We start from the raw sequence: 16,971 nt of genomic DNA on the forward strand, positions 1-16,971 counted from the left end.
TTTAGCCTTTTAAACTTGTTGCCCGTGAGAATATATTTTGCATTTGTTCACACACAGTCTTTTTGAAGAACTCCCATTTTTGTGTTGTGTTCATTTATGCCAATATTCCCTCCCAGTCTAATTCCTGGAGAGCAGCTCTCAGTCTTGGAAAATTAGCTCTCTTAAAATTGAGCTTTTTTATTTTTCTCGTATGTGCTTGCTGTTTACAGCTAACAATAAATGAAATCATGTTATGGTCACTGCTACCTGGATGTTCTGTAATAACCCAGATGTTCTGTAATAAGCTCTGCATGGTTTGAGATTACCAGGTCCAGCAGAGCACCATTCCTAGTTGGAGCCTCTATGAATTGTACCATAAAATTGTCCTGTAGTAGGTTTAAAAATGTTTGCCCTTTAACTGTTCCTGCAGTACCATTACTCCAGTCAATTTCTGGGTAGTTAAAATCCCCCATTGTTATCACTGTCCCAGCCCTTTCGATCTGTGCAAGGAGCTGAATCTCCACCTGCTCATTAACACTGGGAGGCATATAGCATACTCCAATGATTACCTTTGTAGTACGCACCACCATGTGCAGTTCCACCCATAATGCTTCAGCCTCATCACACTCTCCATCAACTAGGTCCTCTTTTGCGCTCGCTCGGAGATCACTTCTCACATAGAGACAGACACAACCACCATTTCTATTTACCCTGTCTCTCCGAAAGAGAACATAGCCAGGAATATTAATGGCCCAGTCATGTGAAGAATGAAGCCAAGATTCAGCAATATTAATTAAATCATAATGAAAAACAATACAAACATGTCGCGCTCCACTAATAAATGTGAAATATACTCAGCGGAGTATATACATAAAAAATATATAATTCAAAATAATGTTCAATTAATTATAAATAACATATGTGAGTCCAACTTTGGTTTGCAGTTCTGCTGAAACTGGGTGCTTATTTCAAACAATTGTGCACTGGTAAGTGGCACTGATGGGCATTGACAGGCATCACTGGTGGGCATTCTCAGACATCACTGGTGGGCACTGAAAGGCGACACTGGCAGCATTCATAGGCGTCACTGACTGGCACTAATAGGCGTCACTGACTGGCACTGACAGGCGGGATTGATGGGCAATGACAGGTGGCACTGATGGGCTACACTGATCATCAGGGCACTGATCATCAGGGCCCTGATGATCAGTGTAGATGTCCCCTCTGAGGAATGCAGATTACCAGCTCTCCTCTCCTCACGAGCTGTCAGCGTGACAGCTCATGATTAGAGAAATGCCGATAACCGGCATTTCCTTATTTACATGTGATCAGCTGTGATTGGACACAGCTGATCACATGACAGAGCCGAAGTCATTGGCTCTTTCTGCTGATCAGTGATCCGCTGTGTCCCAGGGACACAGCGCACCACCGATCGCCGCGCTGTGTGCCCCTGGGGGAGCGCACGTACGGTTAGTGTAGGAAGACATCATATGACATCCTCCCAGAACGAGAGAACCACCTTGTGCCCATCATTTCCTTATATGGCGGGCGGGAGGCAGTTAATCCATTGACAGCTTGTTCACACATATTTTGCATATTTTTTATTTTCATTCACATGGTACCAATTCCACTGGTTGTTTGTAACATGGGAACCTTCTTATCTGCCATAGCCCTCCCCCCATCTTTCCCCATTCCACCCACCAATAAGTACTGACTCCTGTCTAATGTTTCTACCCTATTATAATCTAATTCTCTCCCTCCCCCCCCTCGATCCTAGTTTAAATACTCCTCCAGCCTTTCCATAAACCTCTCCCCCAGCACAGCAGACCTCCTTTCATTTAGGTGCAAACCATCTCTAGCATATAGGTTGAAAAGTCAGCCTAGTGCTCTAGCATCCCAAATCCTTCCCTCTTACATCAGGTCTTCAGCCATGAATTGAGTTCTCTAATCTCCCCCTGTCTTTCCTGAGTAACACATGGCACAGGTAATATTTCAGAGACTATCACCTTGGAGGTCCTTCCCTTCAACTTGCAGCCTAGTTCTTTAAATTGATTCTTAAGGAGCCTCCACCTTCCATGTATTCTGTCATTGGTTCCAACATGGACCAAGACAGCTGGGTCATGCCCAGCCCCTCCCAGTAATTTATCAACCCGGTCCACCACATGCCGAACCCTGGCACCAGGGAGACTGCAAACCATGCGGTGTGATTCTGGTGACAAATTATTCTATCATTCCTTCTGATTAAAGAATCCCCTAGAATTCTTGCACTACCCTCACCACCCCTTCTTAGATGGTCTGCCCTCCCGGCTGTTAGGGATAGCAGTGACATCCAGGGTTGCCACCCCCACATCTTCACCCAACTTGGCAAATCTATTTGGGTGCACACACTCAGGGCTGGCCTTCCTTTTCTGCGAACCCCTACCAATCCCTCTCGTTACAGTAACCCATCTTCCTACCTGATAATCCTTATTAGCCCCTCCGCTCTCCACATCAATCCCATTAGCTACCTGCTCAGAGAGCAGGTTGTTGGTTGTGCCCTCGTTGCAACTTGCTCCTCCAGATCTCTAACGCGAGTTTCCAGAAGGGCAACCTGCTCACATCTGTCGCAGCAGTATCCATCCTAGAGCTGTTGCTCCACTGCTGCATACATGCGGCACACTGTGCACTGCACAAAACCTTCCACCCTGCTAGCAGACATTATCCCAGTTACAATATTAATAGGAAATATCAGTTGTCACTTACAGGTTAGTAGACTCCTGTTATAATCTCCTGTTTTCCACTCCAGTTTTTTAACTCCATTTAGTCAAAGGTCCGGCAAGCAAAATACAGGCAAGCTCAGAGTGAGCTGTACAGCAAGTTATATAGACTCTTTATCACCTGTGACCAATTAACTCCTCTCCTTAATTACCAGACTGAAGGAAGACACGGAAAGGAAGAAAAATAAATGCTATTAAAAAAGTGATTTAAAAAAGTAAAAGCTTTTAGCAAAACCAAAGATGAAAATTTCCCACTCTTTTTAGCTATCAGCCAGCAAAAAATGCCAGAGCGTTTGGGGCGCATGTCTTTGCATGAGCCTTCGCTAGGTGGTTATCTAGCAGCTGACATGGAACAGAGGATGGCTGCACCCCTTCTGCTCCTTAGCAACAGTTTCTGCACTGATTAAGGTAGTGAGTACCCCACAGGGGTTCTCCTCACTTCTATGGTAGTGTCAGTGCTCCCAGGTATGACCAGAGGTGTGTGACTGAAGCAGGGAAACGCAGACTTCAGATATGTGATTAACAATGTAATTTATTAACACTAACAATACAAACATAAACGCAGTGCAATACTAAACATAATACAGTGCAAACAAACCCAACCAACCACCCACAGATAACAGTACATACAAGCAAGCGTCGTCAGGCAGGCCGAGTCAATATCAATTGGGCAGGTAGGTACAGGGGGAGCAAGCGGAGAATGGTCGGGGTCACAGGCCAGGTTCAGCAGGTAGCAAGCAGCGTAGTACAGAGGGTCAGGCAGAGGGATGGTCAGGGTCACAAGCCAGGGATCAGAACAGGTAGCAAGCAGCGTAGTACAGAGGGTCAGGCAGAGGGATGGTCAGGGTCACAAGCCAGGGATCAGAACAGGTAGCAAAGGAACAGAAACAGGATGCAGGACAGATACAGGGCCCAGGACAAACAACACCAAGGCAGAGTCTGCAAGTCTGGCCATCCCTTAAATACACCAGTATCATCAGTTCCAGGTGTTAGCTGGCTGAAAGGTTGAGTCTCTGATTGCTGGGAGCACCCGCTGGCCAGCCCTGGTACTGCAGATCAAAAGGCAGGTGAGTCCCACCATTGCTGGCCAGTCCATTCCTGACAGTACCCCCCTCTCAAGGAGCGGCCTCAGGACGCTCCAAACAGTCCTAGCTGGGAAAAATGTTCCACCGCCCGGGTCTGGTAACTGGCGGGATATCAAAGACTGGCACACCGGGCAGGACTCCGGGCAGCGGTACACCGGGCAGAGGCACATCGGGCTGGACTCCGGGCAGAGGCACACCGGGCAGAGCCACACCGGGCAGAGGCACATCGGGCTGGACTCCGGGCAGAGGCACATCGGGCTGGACTCCGGGCAGAGGCACATCGGGCTGGACTCCGGGCAGAGGCACACCGGGCAGAGGCACATCGGGCAGGACTCCGGGCAGAGGCACATCGGGCAGGACTCCGGGCAGAGGCACATCGGGCAGGACTCCGGGCAGAGGCACATCGGGCAGGACTCCGGGCAGAGGCACATCGGGCAGGACTCCGGGCAGAGGCACATCGGGCAGGACCCCGGGCAGAGGCACATCGGGCAGGACCCCGGGCAGAGGCACATCGGGCCACCAGGCGAAGCGGCAGGCACCGGGCCCCCGGGCGGAGCGTCAGGCACCGGGCCCCCGGGCGGGGCGACAGGCCTCGGGCCCCCGGGCGGGGCGACAGGCCTCGGGCCCCCGGGCGGGGCGACAGGCATCGGGCCCCCGGGCGGGGCGACAGGCATCGGGCCCCCAGGCGGAACTACAGGTCTCGGGCCCTCAGGCGGAGCGGCGGGTGCCGGACCCCCAGATGGAGCGACAGGCCTCGGGCCCCCAGGCGGGGCGACAGGCATCGGACCCCCGGGCGGGGCGACAGGCATCGGGCCCCCGGGCGGGGCGACAGGCCTCGGGCCCCCGGGCGGGGCGACAGGCCTCGGGCCCCCGGGCGGGGCGACAGGCATCGGGCCCCCAGGCGGGGCGACAGGCATCGGGCCCCCAGGCGGAACTACAGGTCTCGGGCCCTCAGGCGGAGCGGCGGGTGCCGGACCCCCAGGTGGAGCGACAGGTCTCGGGCCCTCAGGCGGAGCGGCGGGCGCCGGACCCCCAGGTGGAGCGACAGGTCTTGGGCCCTCAGGCGGAGCGGCGGGCGCCGGACCCCCAGGCGGTGCGACAGGTCTCGGGCCCTCAGGCGGAGCGACAGGTCTCGGGCCCCCAGGCGGGGCGGCGGGCGCCGGACCCCCAGGTGGAGCGGCGGGCGCTGAACCCCCAGGCGGAGCGACAGGTCTCGGGCCCCCAGGCGGAGCAGCGGGCACCGTGTCATCTGGCAAGGCAGTGGGCTCCGAGTCAACTGGTATGACCGCGGGCACTGGGTCAGACATTGGATCGTCTGACCGGACAGCGGGCATCGGGTCACCAGGCATCAGGTCATTTGGCTCGACCGCGGGCACCGCGTCATCTGGCAAGGCAGTGGGCTCCGAGTCAACTGGTATGACCGCGGGCACTAGGTCAGACATTGGATCGTCTGGCTGGACAGCGGGCATCGGGTCACCAGGCATCAGGTCATTTGGCTCGACAGCGGGCACCGTGTCATCTGGCAAGGCAGTGGGCTCCGAGTCAACTGGTATGACCGCGGGCACTGGGTCAGACATTGGATCGTCTGACCGGACAGCGGGCATCGGGTCACCAGGCATCAGGTCATTTGGCTCGACCGCGGGCACCGCGTCATCTGGCAAGGCAGTGGGCTCCGAGTCAACTGGTATGACCGCGGGCACTGGGTCAGACATTGGATCGTCTGACTGGACAGCGGGCATCGGGTCACCAGGCATCAAGTCATTTGGCTTGACAGCGAGCACCGCGTCATCTGGCAAGGCAGTGGGTTCCGAGTCAACTGGCATGACCGCGGGCACTGGGGCAGACATTGAATCGTCTGGCTGGACAGCGGGCATCGGGTCACCAGGCATCAGGTCATTTGGCTCAACAGCGGGCACCGCGTCATCTGGCAAGGCAGTGGGCTCCGAGTCAACAGGCACGACAGTGGGCACCGGGTCATCAGGTACCGGATTGTCTGGCTCGACAGCAGGCATCGGGTCACCAGGTATGACAGCGGGCACTGGGTCACCAGGCATCAGGTCATTTGGCTTGCCAGCGGGCACCGCGTCATCTGGCAAGGCAGTGGGCACCGGGTCACCAGGCATTGGATCGTCTGGCTCGACAGCAGGCATCGGGTCACCAGGTATGACAGCGGGCACTGGGTCACCAGGCATCAGGTCATTTGGCTCGCCAGCGGGCACCGCGTCATCTGGCAAGGCAGTGGGCACCGAGTCACCAGGTACGACAGCGGGCTCTGAGTCAATTGGCACGACAGCGGGCACCGGATCAGGTACCGGATCATCTGGATCAACAGCGGGCATCGAGTCAACTGGCCTAATAGGATCGTCAGGCTGGATCAGTTCATCATGCTGGGTAGAGGCATCAGGCTGAATGCCGGCGTCCGGCTGAGTAGAGGCTTCAGGCCGAGTAGAGGCTTCAGGCCGAGTAGAGGCATCAGGCCGAGTAGAGGCATCAGGCCGAGTAGAGGCATCAGTCCGAGTAGAGGCTTCAGGCCGAGTAGAGGCTTCAGGCCGAGTAGAGGCATCAGGCCGAGTAGAGGCATCAGGCCGAGTAGAGGCTTCAGGCCGAGTAGAGGCATCAGGCCGAGTAGAGGCTTCAGGCCGAGTAGAGGCATCAGGCCGAGTAGAGGCATCAGGCCGCGTACAGGCATCAGGCCGAGTACAGGCATCAGGCCGAGTAGAGGCTTCAGGCTGAACCACGGAAGGCAGGCTCACCGGTTTGGATACTGGCAGGATGGTATTGGTTGGAAAGAATTTTCGCTTTTTTCTGGTTTTAACTACTGGAGCACTGCAAGTAAACGCAGGTCTGCAAACGAATGGAGCAGCTGGAGACAGAGAAGAGCTGGAGGATGGGACAGAGGAGGGAGCAGTTGCTACAGAGGGCTTTTTTACAGGGTTAAAGGCAGGATAGGTGCAGCGAGTGGGAACAGGGTACTGACATGCGGTAGATAGCCAAGTATACTGGGCTGTAACTGGAGGAGCTGTTGGGAATACAGGAGTAGAGTTAGAAGCAGGACTGGGTTTTTGTAAGCTGACTGAGGCTGGGTGCAACAAGTCTGTCCATGTCTGCAGTATGGGTTGAACAAAGCTGAGCTTACACAAAGCCTGTCTGGTCAATGACTGCACTGCGTTTATACAATCTCTTAGTGTCTGTGGTGAACATGTGGAATAACGCTCCAGAAAGTAACCCACATCATCCTCTAATAACCACACCAGGGACTCTACCTGGTCTGCACTAAATGGTGGCAAAAATTCATCCCTGCATTCGGGGGAACCAGATGAAACCAACTCTGCACAAACCTCAATCAAAGGCTGCACCTCAGAGAACTCTGTGCCCTGATCTACTAGAACATGAGCGAGCCGTATACATTCTAGCAGTTCATCCCGGGTATACTCCTTCAGAGTTTGATAAGCATACTCCCTGTCATCAAACACTAGCAGATATAAATACGCAACCTCATCCAGATCCATCCTTCCCATCAACAAGCCAAGATGGCTTCCCTGTGCAGCCACTTCTGGTCAGGATTGGCCTTGGTGTAATGTCAGTGCTCCCAGGTATGACCAGAGGTGTGTGACTGAAGCAGGGAAACGCAGACTTCAGATATGTGATTAACAATGTAATTTATTAACACTAACAATACAAACATAAACGCAGTGCAATACTAAACATAATACAGTGCAAACAAACCCAACCAACCACCCACAGATAACAGTACATACAAGCAAGCGTCGTCAGGCAGGCCGAGTCAATATCAATTGGGCAGGTAGGTACAGGGGGAGCAAGCGGAGAATGGTCGGGGTCACAGGCCAGGTTCAGCAGGTAGCAAGCAGCGTAGTACAGAGGGTCAGGCAGAGGGATGGTCAGGGTCACAAGCCAGGGATCAGAACAGGTAGCAAGCAGTGTAGTACAGAGGGTCAGGCAGAGGGATGGTCAGGGTCACAAGCCAGGGATCAGAACAGGTAGCAAAGGAACAGAAACAGGATGCAGGACAGATACAGGGCCCAGGACAAACACAACACCAAGGCAGAGTCTGCAAGTCTGGCCATCCCTTAAATACACCAGTATCATCAGTTCCAGGTGTTAGCTGGCTGAAAGGTTGAGTCTCTGATTGCTGGGAGCACCCGCTGGCCAGCCCTGGTACTGCAGATCAAAAGGCAGGTGAGTTCCACCATTGCTGGCCAGTCCATTCCTGACAGGTAGACATCAGATAGGTAAATAGAATGAAGGAGCAGGCCAGCACACACTGTGAACAAGGCCATGATAAGGTTATTCAGGGCTAAATCTTCTCTTGATTCTACTGCCCTCTTTATTGCTTATATCAATATGGCAGTGAGATCTTGCAAGTTTTCGGTGGTGATCTGCTACTCCTACGCATACGCAGGATTTTGCAACCAAATTTCCAGTAGTGCTAATACGCTACTGAACACTTGCAAGATCTGCCGCCATATTGTAATACTAGAAATATGGTGGTGAAATCTCGCATGCATGGGATTTGCTGTACATTACTGGAGTGTTCTTTGCAATGGGGGGAAGGGGAGTTAGCAGAATGGGTTGTTGGCAGAGACCCGGGAGCTAAAGTTTGTACTGGCCAAGGGTAGTTCCATGTTCCATGTGTTCATGTAACATGTGTTAAAGGTGAAAGCCTTTAAAGTGGTTGTAAACCTCAGACATGACATCTAAACAAGCACATCCTTCTATACTGTGTACTTGTCTCCATCCAAAGCACTGAATACCTCATTACTCTGTTATGTGTATGAGTCACTTCTTACAGCTTTTCCCCTGACACCAAGATACAAATGGCAGTGGTGAAAGAGAGCTCCAGCACACAGCCTGTGATTTACAGCCTCATCTGTGCTTGTTCTCTGTTTAGTATAAGTGGGGAGTGTATGCCTTTAGATTCAGAGCTCTTCTCCCTAAGCTGTGCAGTGTGTGAATTCAGATCCGCACCCCCTGAGATGCTGAGAGATCCAGTGTAAATTCTGTGTGTTGTAGAAGGCTATGGAGGACAGACGGCTGCTGATAAACAGGTACAACTTCATGTAGGAGGATTTGCTTCATATCTGTGTATCACCTGAGGCTAGTTGCTCCGCTGGTTATATACAGTAAGGAACAGAAGTATCTGAACACCCTGCAATTTTGCAAGTTCTCCCACTTAGAAATCATGGAGGGGTCTGAAATTCACATTGTAGGTGCATTCTAACTCTGAGAGACAGAATTTAAATACAAAATTCAGGAAATCACATTGTATGATTTTTAAAGAATTTATTTGTCTTGCACTGCTGAATATAAGTATTTGAACACCTGAGAAAATCAGTGTTCATATTTGGTACAGAAGCCTTTGTTTGCAATTACAGAGGTCAAACATTTCCTGTAGTTCTTGACCAGGTTTGCACACACTGCAACATGGATTTTGGCCCACTCCTCCACACAGATCCCCTCTAGATCTGTCAGGTTTCGGGGCTGTCGCTGAGAAACACGGAGTTTTAGCTCCCTCCAAAGATGTTCTATTGGATTTAGGTCTGGAGACTGGCTAGGCCACTCCAAAACCTTGATATGCTTCTTACGGAGCCACTCCTTGGTTATCCTGGCTGTGTGCTTCGGGTCGTTGTCATGTTGGAAGACCCAGCCACGACCTATCTTCAATGCTCTGACTGAGGGAAGGAGGTTGTTGCTCAAAATCTCACAATAAATGGTCCCATTCATCCTCTCCTTAATACAGTGCAGTCGTCCTGTCCCCTTAGCAGAAAAGCACCCCCAAAGCATGATGTTACCACCCTCATGCTTCACAGTAGGGATGGTGTTCTTGGGATGCAACTCATCCTTCTTTTTCCTCCAAACATGACGAGTGAAGTTTAGACCAAAAAGTTCTACTTTGGTCTCATCTGACCACATGACTTTCTCCCATACCTCCTCTGGATCATCCAGATGGTCATTGGCAAACTTCAGATGGGCCTGGACATGTGATGACTTGAGCAGGGGAACCTTCTTTTCAATACATGATTTGAAACCATGACGGCGTAGTGTTCTACCGACAGTGACCTTTGAAACTCTAGTACCAGCTCTCTTCATGTCATTGACCAGCTCCTCCCTTGTAGTTCTGGGCTATTTCCTCACCTTTCTTATCATCAGTGATACCCCACGAGGTGAGATCTTGCATGGAGCCCCAGTCCGAGGGAGACTGACAGTCGTCTTTAGCCTCTTCCATTTTCTAATAATTGCTCCAACAGTTGATCTATTTTCACCAAGCTGCTTGGCAATTGCCCTGTAGCCCTTTCCAGCCTTGTGGAGGTCCACAATTTTGTCTCTGGTGTCTTTTGACAGCTCTTTGGTCTTGCCCATGGTAGTAGTTGGCGTCTGACTGACTGTGGGGTGGACAGGTGTCTTTAAAGAGCTCAGACAGGTGCTACTAAGTTAGATTAATGAGTGGAGTAGAGGTGGACTTTTTAAAGGCACAGTAACAGGTCTTTGAGAGCCAGAATTCTTGCAGTTTCTTAGGTGTTTAAATACGTATGTTCAGCAGTGCAAGACAAATTAGTTCTTTAAAAATCATACAATGTGATTTCCTGAATTTTTTTTTAAATTCTGTCTCTCAGAGTGGGAATGCACCTACAATGTGAATTTCAGACCCCTCCATGATTTCTAAGTGGAAGAACATGCAAAATCGCAGGGTGTTCAAATACTTCTGTGCCTCACTGTATATAGGTTTACAGCTACTTTAAGTACTATCGAGGAACAGGTGTCATCCTTGGTAGTACTCCTTGCTACCAATAATTATTTGGTACTTACAATTTATTCAGGGCATGTTGCTCCTTCAGTATCTTTTCACGTTCGTGTTTGGGATCAGAACTTCTGTAGCCTTATACAGATTTTGTTCCTCCTGATACTTCTGTGAGGTTTTTAAAGCACAAAAGCACAGGCTTTTAGTGTCTTTAGTGCCCTCCACCTGTAAATGGTAGCATAAATTATATGTAAAACGGATGTGACTATGTGTCTCAATTCGCAGAAGAAAAATAAATCTTGGGACACATGTGCGGGTAGGCGCGTTTGCAAGGGCAGAGCTGCCAATTCATTTGCATACGCCAAAAAAAGCCATGGTTTCCGAGCGCAGCATGTTTAATCTGCGAGTTGGAGACGTGCGTGTTTATGCATGTGTTTCCGACCTTCACGTATGTAAACCAAGTGTATTGGTGAATAAACTGGAAAATGCAGAGGTATGAGTTTAACCTGTAAAGTAGGTAGGTGAGAAATATTTACTTAAAATTTCCAGTCATTTCGATGTAAAAGTTTTTATCAAATTCCCCTACAGTTGATTGAATGTTAGTAGTGCATGTAGCTTATGTATGGCTGTTCTGGCTTGTTTTATGTCTCAAAGACTATTTATTTCCCAAAACAGATTCAGTTCGCAGATGACATGCAAGAGTTCAGCAAGTTTCCCACTAAAACAGGACGCAGATCTCTGTCGCGCTCCATCTCTCAGTCATCCACTGACAGCTACAGTTCTGGTACGTTTTTGACAAAATGGTTAAGTACATATTTTAAAATAAATTTCAGATTATCATTTATCTATAAATAGCTAAGTGGTATACAGTAATTTTTAGGATAAGAAATAACCATGAAATGAGGACTTCCTTCCCTTCCTCCCTCTATGGAATTATCTAATGCTTTGCAGTAAGCTAAGCATAGACATTAGATACAGGTGAATGTACATGCACCATCCAGCCATTCCCCAATGTCTACTGCGCTAGTCTCTCACCTAATAAAGAGTGGTCTAGTCTCATAATTTCTCCTGTTAAGGTCATGCAGACAGTCATGGATGCTGTGGAAAAAATTACAACTCCAATAAACCTCATTTTGTCTGTATACCCTGCCTTATATGTATCTGATTTTTGGCTGATAGATCCACATTAGGAGACTGTTAGTGTATTTGTCAAAGGCCTTTTTGTATGATTTGCTAAAAGAGAAGTTTGGCCAAAACTTTTCTGGCCATACTTCTTTTCTATGTCACAGGAGTGCACTGTTCTCCTTTTCTTTTGTTCTCCTGTGACCCAGAATCAGCTGACAGCAGGCTGAAGCCTGCTGTTAGCTGGTGTCACAGGGCAGCTCCAAGAAAATATTGTCAGGATCCAAATAGCTACCAGATTGACATCTGGTTCCATCTTTCACTACGTGGCCCTCTCTAGCCTGGTGCTCTAGTGAGCACTGGAGGAGGAGATCAGTAACTGACAGACACTGCTCTCCACTTCAAGAAGACCGAGATCTGAGCAATCAGTGGCCAAGTGATTGCTCAGTTCTTGGTCTTGGGCTGGGTTCACAGGTGTGTTTGCGTTTTTGGTGCAGGGAATTTTTAGGCACAGCTTCCATGTTTTTTAGGTGCGCTTCCATTAAACTCTATTAGAATGTGGGCTGTTATGAAAGCACATAAATCTCCTCCATGTTGCATATTTGCACTTTCATGAAAATGTGCATTCTAATAGAGGTCAATGAGAGTGTGCTTAATCCTGTGCTGTACCAAAAACACAGCGCATGGATGTAAACTCAGCCCTAGAGCAGGTGGAGGACAACTGAAGCATCACAGTAGTACTGCATCATCAAGGTGAATATGGGTGTTAGTTTTTCTTCTATTAACTTCAATCATCTCCTTTAAATTGAGGTAGAAGTTTTAGTATTCTTCATAACTCCCTGTGAAGTAGAATGATTATTGCTTTGTGCAACTGAACTGCACAGCATAGAATTATAATAATAAAATGTAAAATGGATACGGTTTGGTGTATTTTTATTGGGTAAAGGAGGATTCAACCATTTCCCACAAATGAAGGAACCCGTACGTCCTCAGGTTTCAGGGGTTCTGCCAGGGTCATGGCTTTATAATTTTTGTTGTTTATTAGAGCTAGCAAAGATCTATAATAAGAAAGTGATCCAAGCAGCTATATAGTCGCAGGATCGCTTTTACATGTGATAGAGCCCAGATCTTTGCTTAAACACCAGAGTAAGAGCAATGATTCTAGAACCAGACCTTCTGTTTACCTCTAAAATGGTAGCCTGTTAAGCCTATTGAGATTAAGTACTGTAGTTTGTTGTCATTCTGAGTGACCTGTTAGGTATTTATTTACTTGACATAACATCATCTTTTGTACTAAACAATTGGGTATTGTGTTTGTGTGCACTAAAATTCATGAAAGTGTATTTTTTCCAAGCATTTGCACAATTTTCACTGCACAATGATTGTGCGACATAAAAAATTGCAACAACCATTTTTTTTTTTCCTCCAGGATTTTTGCTTTCAGAAAATATATAATGTTTGCAGGTTCTAAGTAATTATCTAGTAAAAAAAATGCTGATTTTTACATGTATGTGAGAAATGTCAGAATTGGCTTGGGCAGTGGGTTGTAAAATAGTTTTCCTTCTGGATTTCTGGAGATTCTGGATTTCATCAGCAGAGAAATGTCATGACTGCTTAGTCACGCATAATGATTCCAATGAAAAAAAAGGGTAGCCATGAGATACTGGGACTTTGATATGCGTTTAAACAAGGTAGTGAGAGGGCAAAAAACATTTAAAGAGTTTGATGGCTCAGTTTAGGCTGCATGCAATAGGCAAAGCCACTCTACTGTGGGTACTCCAGCAGGTTACCAGGAAAAATGTGCATATATGGAAGAAGCACCAAAAGATAAGAGTCCAAATTTGTTTATTAATGTTATGTTAAAAGACAGCCAACGAGTTTCGAGGGTAAAAGGAACTCTCCTTAATCCTGGCTATAATAAAACATATTATGTAGAAATAATTGTGACTGATAAAATCTTGAGCCTGACAATCGTAAAAAATAATGGGTAACATACATAGTATACATATGCTAGCATCCAAAAATGTCTGCATATTCACAAAGACGCATACATGCAATGAAATGAGGATGAAGCGATGAGGACATATCAGATTAATTGATAGGGTGCAATGGATCCACTTTCAAAATTAATGATATCAGATTCTACATGGCTGGGTCGTGTCAGAATCCCGCTGTCCCTCATGGGTCTCCATCCCCCAAGGTAGATCTATGGGGGGGAGAAGGGGGGACATGGGGGATAGAGCAGGTTGGTGATCCGTGGAGACTCAGTTTATGGCCGCCTTCAAACCAGGAATGATATCTGTCCAGGTGTAGGGGAGCTGGTCATGCTGTGAGTTTCACCCCAAACAAGGAATCATGAGTAGGGATTTCCCTCATCAGATTCCAAGGCTTAATGTAAGCCAAGGGGGGAGGAGAGAGGGTGGAGGGGATAGGAGGTGGGTGGAAGGGAGGGGAAGATGGGAAAGAAAGGCAATAGGTCAAAACATTCATAATGGAAATGAGCCTGATGAAGTTTATGACCTATAATGTGAAAGGGTTAAACTCCCCCCCAAAAAAGACATAAGATACTTAGAGAAGTTCAGGAACATTCAATACATATAATATTTCTTCAAGAAACCCATTTAAATAGAAACAGAAACGTGAAGCTATACACAAGGTAATATCAAACGTGGTTTTATGCTGACTCATTAGTGAAAGGGGCCAAAGGAGTGGCAATAGGGTTTTCAAAAACTTTAAATTTTTTCCTTAGAAGATAGAAGGGAAGATCTGGAGGGTCGGTTTCTGTTTATACGGGGAAAGCTACAAGGAACGGAGTATACATTAGCAAATATCTATTGCCCAAATAAAAAAACAATTAGGTTTATAGAGGGGGTACTAAGGAAATTGGTTGACTTTAAAAATGGGTATTTGGTTGTAGCGCAGGATTTTAATTTGTGTTTAGATCCCAAATGGGATGCGTCATCATATACAAGGAGAGAAGAGGAAAGGAATTTGAAATCATTGAAGAGGTTATTATATAAACATCAATTAGTAGATGTATGGAGAGTGAACCACCCAAGAGAAAAAGATTACACCTACTTCTCTCATGTACATGGTTCATATTCAAGATTATATTATATAATGCTAGAGCATAGACAGTTGGAGTCAGTGATAGGCTCTAACATAGAGGTTATGTCATTTTCAGATCATTCTCCTGTTACTATGAGACTACAAATAGGCGGAAATAAAAATAAAATATCCACATGGAGATTAAATGAAACACTTTTACAAGACCCCGAAATAGAGAAAAGGTTAAAAGTGGAAATTGAACAGTATTTTGAGTTAAATGAGACCATTGAAGTATCTGCGGCAACAATCTGGGAGACTCATAAAGCTTACATAACGGGAATATTGATATCTATAGGAATAGAAAAGAAGAAGGAACGAGGGGAAAAATATAAAGTTGGTGATGGAAGAGCTCCATAAACTAGAGCAGATACATAAAAAAAGAACGGAATAGATATTTATCAGAAGATAACATCAAAAAGAGACGAGCCAGAAGAACTGATGGAAGAGTCAAGGAGGATATTTAACAGGGTTGCAAAGGAAAGATACCAATGGGGAAATAGACCTGGAAAATATTTAATGAGAAAACTTAAGAGCAAGAAATCTAGAAAAAATAAGAGATGGGAAAGGAGAAATGGCGTATAATACTTCTGATATTGCAAAGAGGTTTCTTTCAGATTATTATTATTATTATTACTACAGAGAACTTTATGATGTGAGGGTCGATAATCAAAGGGAAAGTGAAGAGGAAAGGAAAACAATTAGACAGGAATATTTAAGGGAGGTAGATCTGCCACGAATAACACAAGAAAAATTAGAGACTCGAGAAAGACCTGTTACCCCAGAGGAAATCAATTCAGCATTAAAGAATATGGCTATAGGTAAAATTCCAGGACCAGATGGATATACAGTGGGTTACTTTAAAAAATTTAAGGATCTTCTCGTCCCCAAAATCTGTAGATATATGAACGCGTTGGGGTGGGGCTGGAAATGAGGGAGGAGTCATTGCAGGCCCACATCACACTTATTCTAAAGGAAGGGAAGGATCGTTTACAATGTGCTAGTTATAGGCCTATATCATTATTAAATACAGATATTAAATTATACGCTAAAGTATTGACAAGACTGAAGGATCTGATGCCAGAATGGGTTCATTTGGATCAGGTGGGCTTTATATCGGGAAGAGAGGCGAGGGATAACAGCCTGAGATACATGATCCTTATACAAAGAGCTAAAAGAGAGTAAATACTGGCAATAATTTTGTCTATTGATGCTGAAAAGGCCTTTGATAGGGTTAATTGGGGATTTATGTAGGAATAGGGCCTAAAATGCTGCACTGGATAAAGGATTGTATAATCGTCCATCAGCGGCGGTTAAAGTTAACGGATCTTTATCTCAGTATTTTAGAATGTATAATGGTACTAGACAAGGATGTCCCGTCTCCTTTATTGTTTGTTTTATCTATGCAACCTTTTTTGGAGAGGGTAAGGAAATGTATAGATATAACAGGGATAAAAGTTGTAGAAATATAGCATAAAGTCGCTGTGTATGCAGTTTTATATCGTCAACCCCAGAATAACATTGCCTAATTTAATGAGAGTATTGAAACAATATGGGGAGGTATCAAATTTGAAAATAAATCCTGTGAAATCTGAAATTTTAAATATTAATCTACCAATGATAGGAAAGACTGGTTTGCAAAAAGAATTTCCCTTTACCTGGAATAAAAATGAATTAGGATATCTGGGAGTAAAATTAACTACCTCTTTAAAAAGTATGTATCAAGCAAACTATATCCCTCTAATAAATGAAATTAAGGAAGAGCTGAGAAGACTTTTGAAAGTAGGAGCCTCTTGGATAGGCCTAATAAATTTGGTTAAGATGGTAATACTGCCAAAAATTTTATATGAATTCAATATGCCTTCCAGGAACCTTTTTTGGGACAATTAAAAAGTTGATCACTAAATTCATTTGGGCAAATAAGAAACCAAGAATAAGCTTTGAGGCTTTGAGTAGAGCAAAAGGAAATGGAGGCTTGGGATTACCTAATGTGAGGATTTATTATATAGCAATAATTTTATCACGAGCAGTAGATTGGACATTTAATGCACAAGGGAAGAGATGAGTAAACATGGAATGGATATTAAGTAACTCAATTAGAGAAGATTATATGGATACCACATAAATATCGCACTTTGGATGTAAATATTAGTTCACTGACAAGGAT

At 46.4% G+C, this 16,971-nt stretch overlaps 1 protein-coding gene across 3 annotated transcripts in view; it reads left to right on the forward strand.

Annotated features, from left to right (window-relative positions):
• The window catches only part of LOC149462135 (S-adenosylhomocysteine hydrolase-like protein 1), a 461,588-nt gene that overhangs the window by 56,235 nt on the left and 388,382 nt on the right, over positions 1-16,971 (forward strand). For all 3 annotated transcript variants that reach the window (XM_089677371.1, XM_089677372.1, XM_089677373.1), the window contains exon 2: positions 11,253-11,361. In XM_089677371.1, the coding sequence (XP_089533497.1) occupies positions 11,253-11,361 (109 nt within the window). The remainder of the gene's footprint in view (positions 1-11,252; positions 11,362-16,971) is intronic.

This window comes from Staurois parvus, unplaced genomic scaffold (assembly GCF_062004578.1).
Source record: "Staurois parvus isolate SC_StPar_1 unplaced genomic scaffold, SC_StPar_1.0 ptg000185l, whole genome shotgun sequence".
NCBI lineage: Eukaryota > Metazoa > Chordata > Amphibia > Anura > Ranidae > Staurois > Staurois parvus.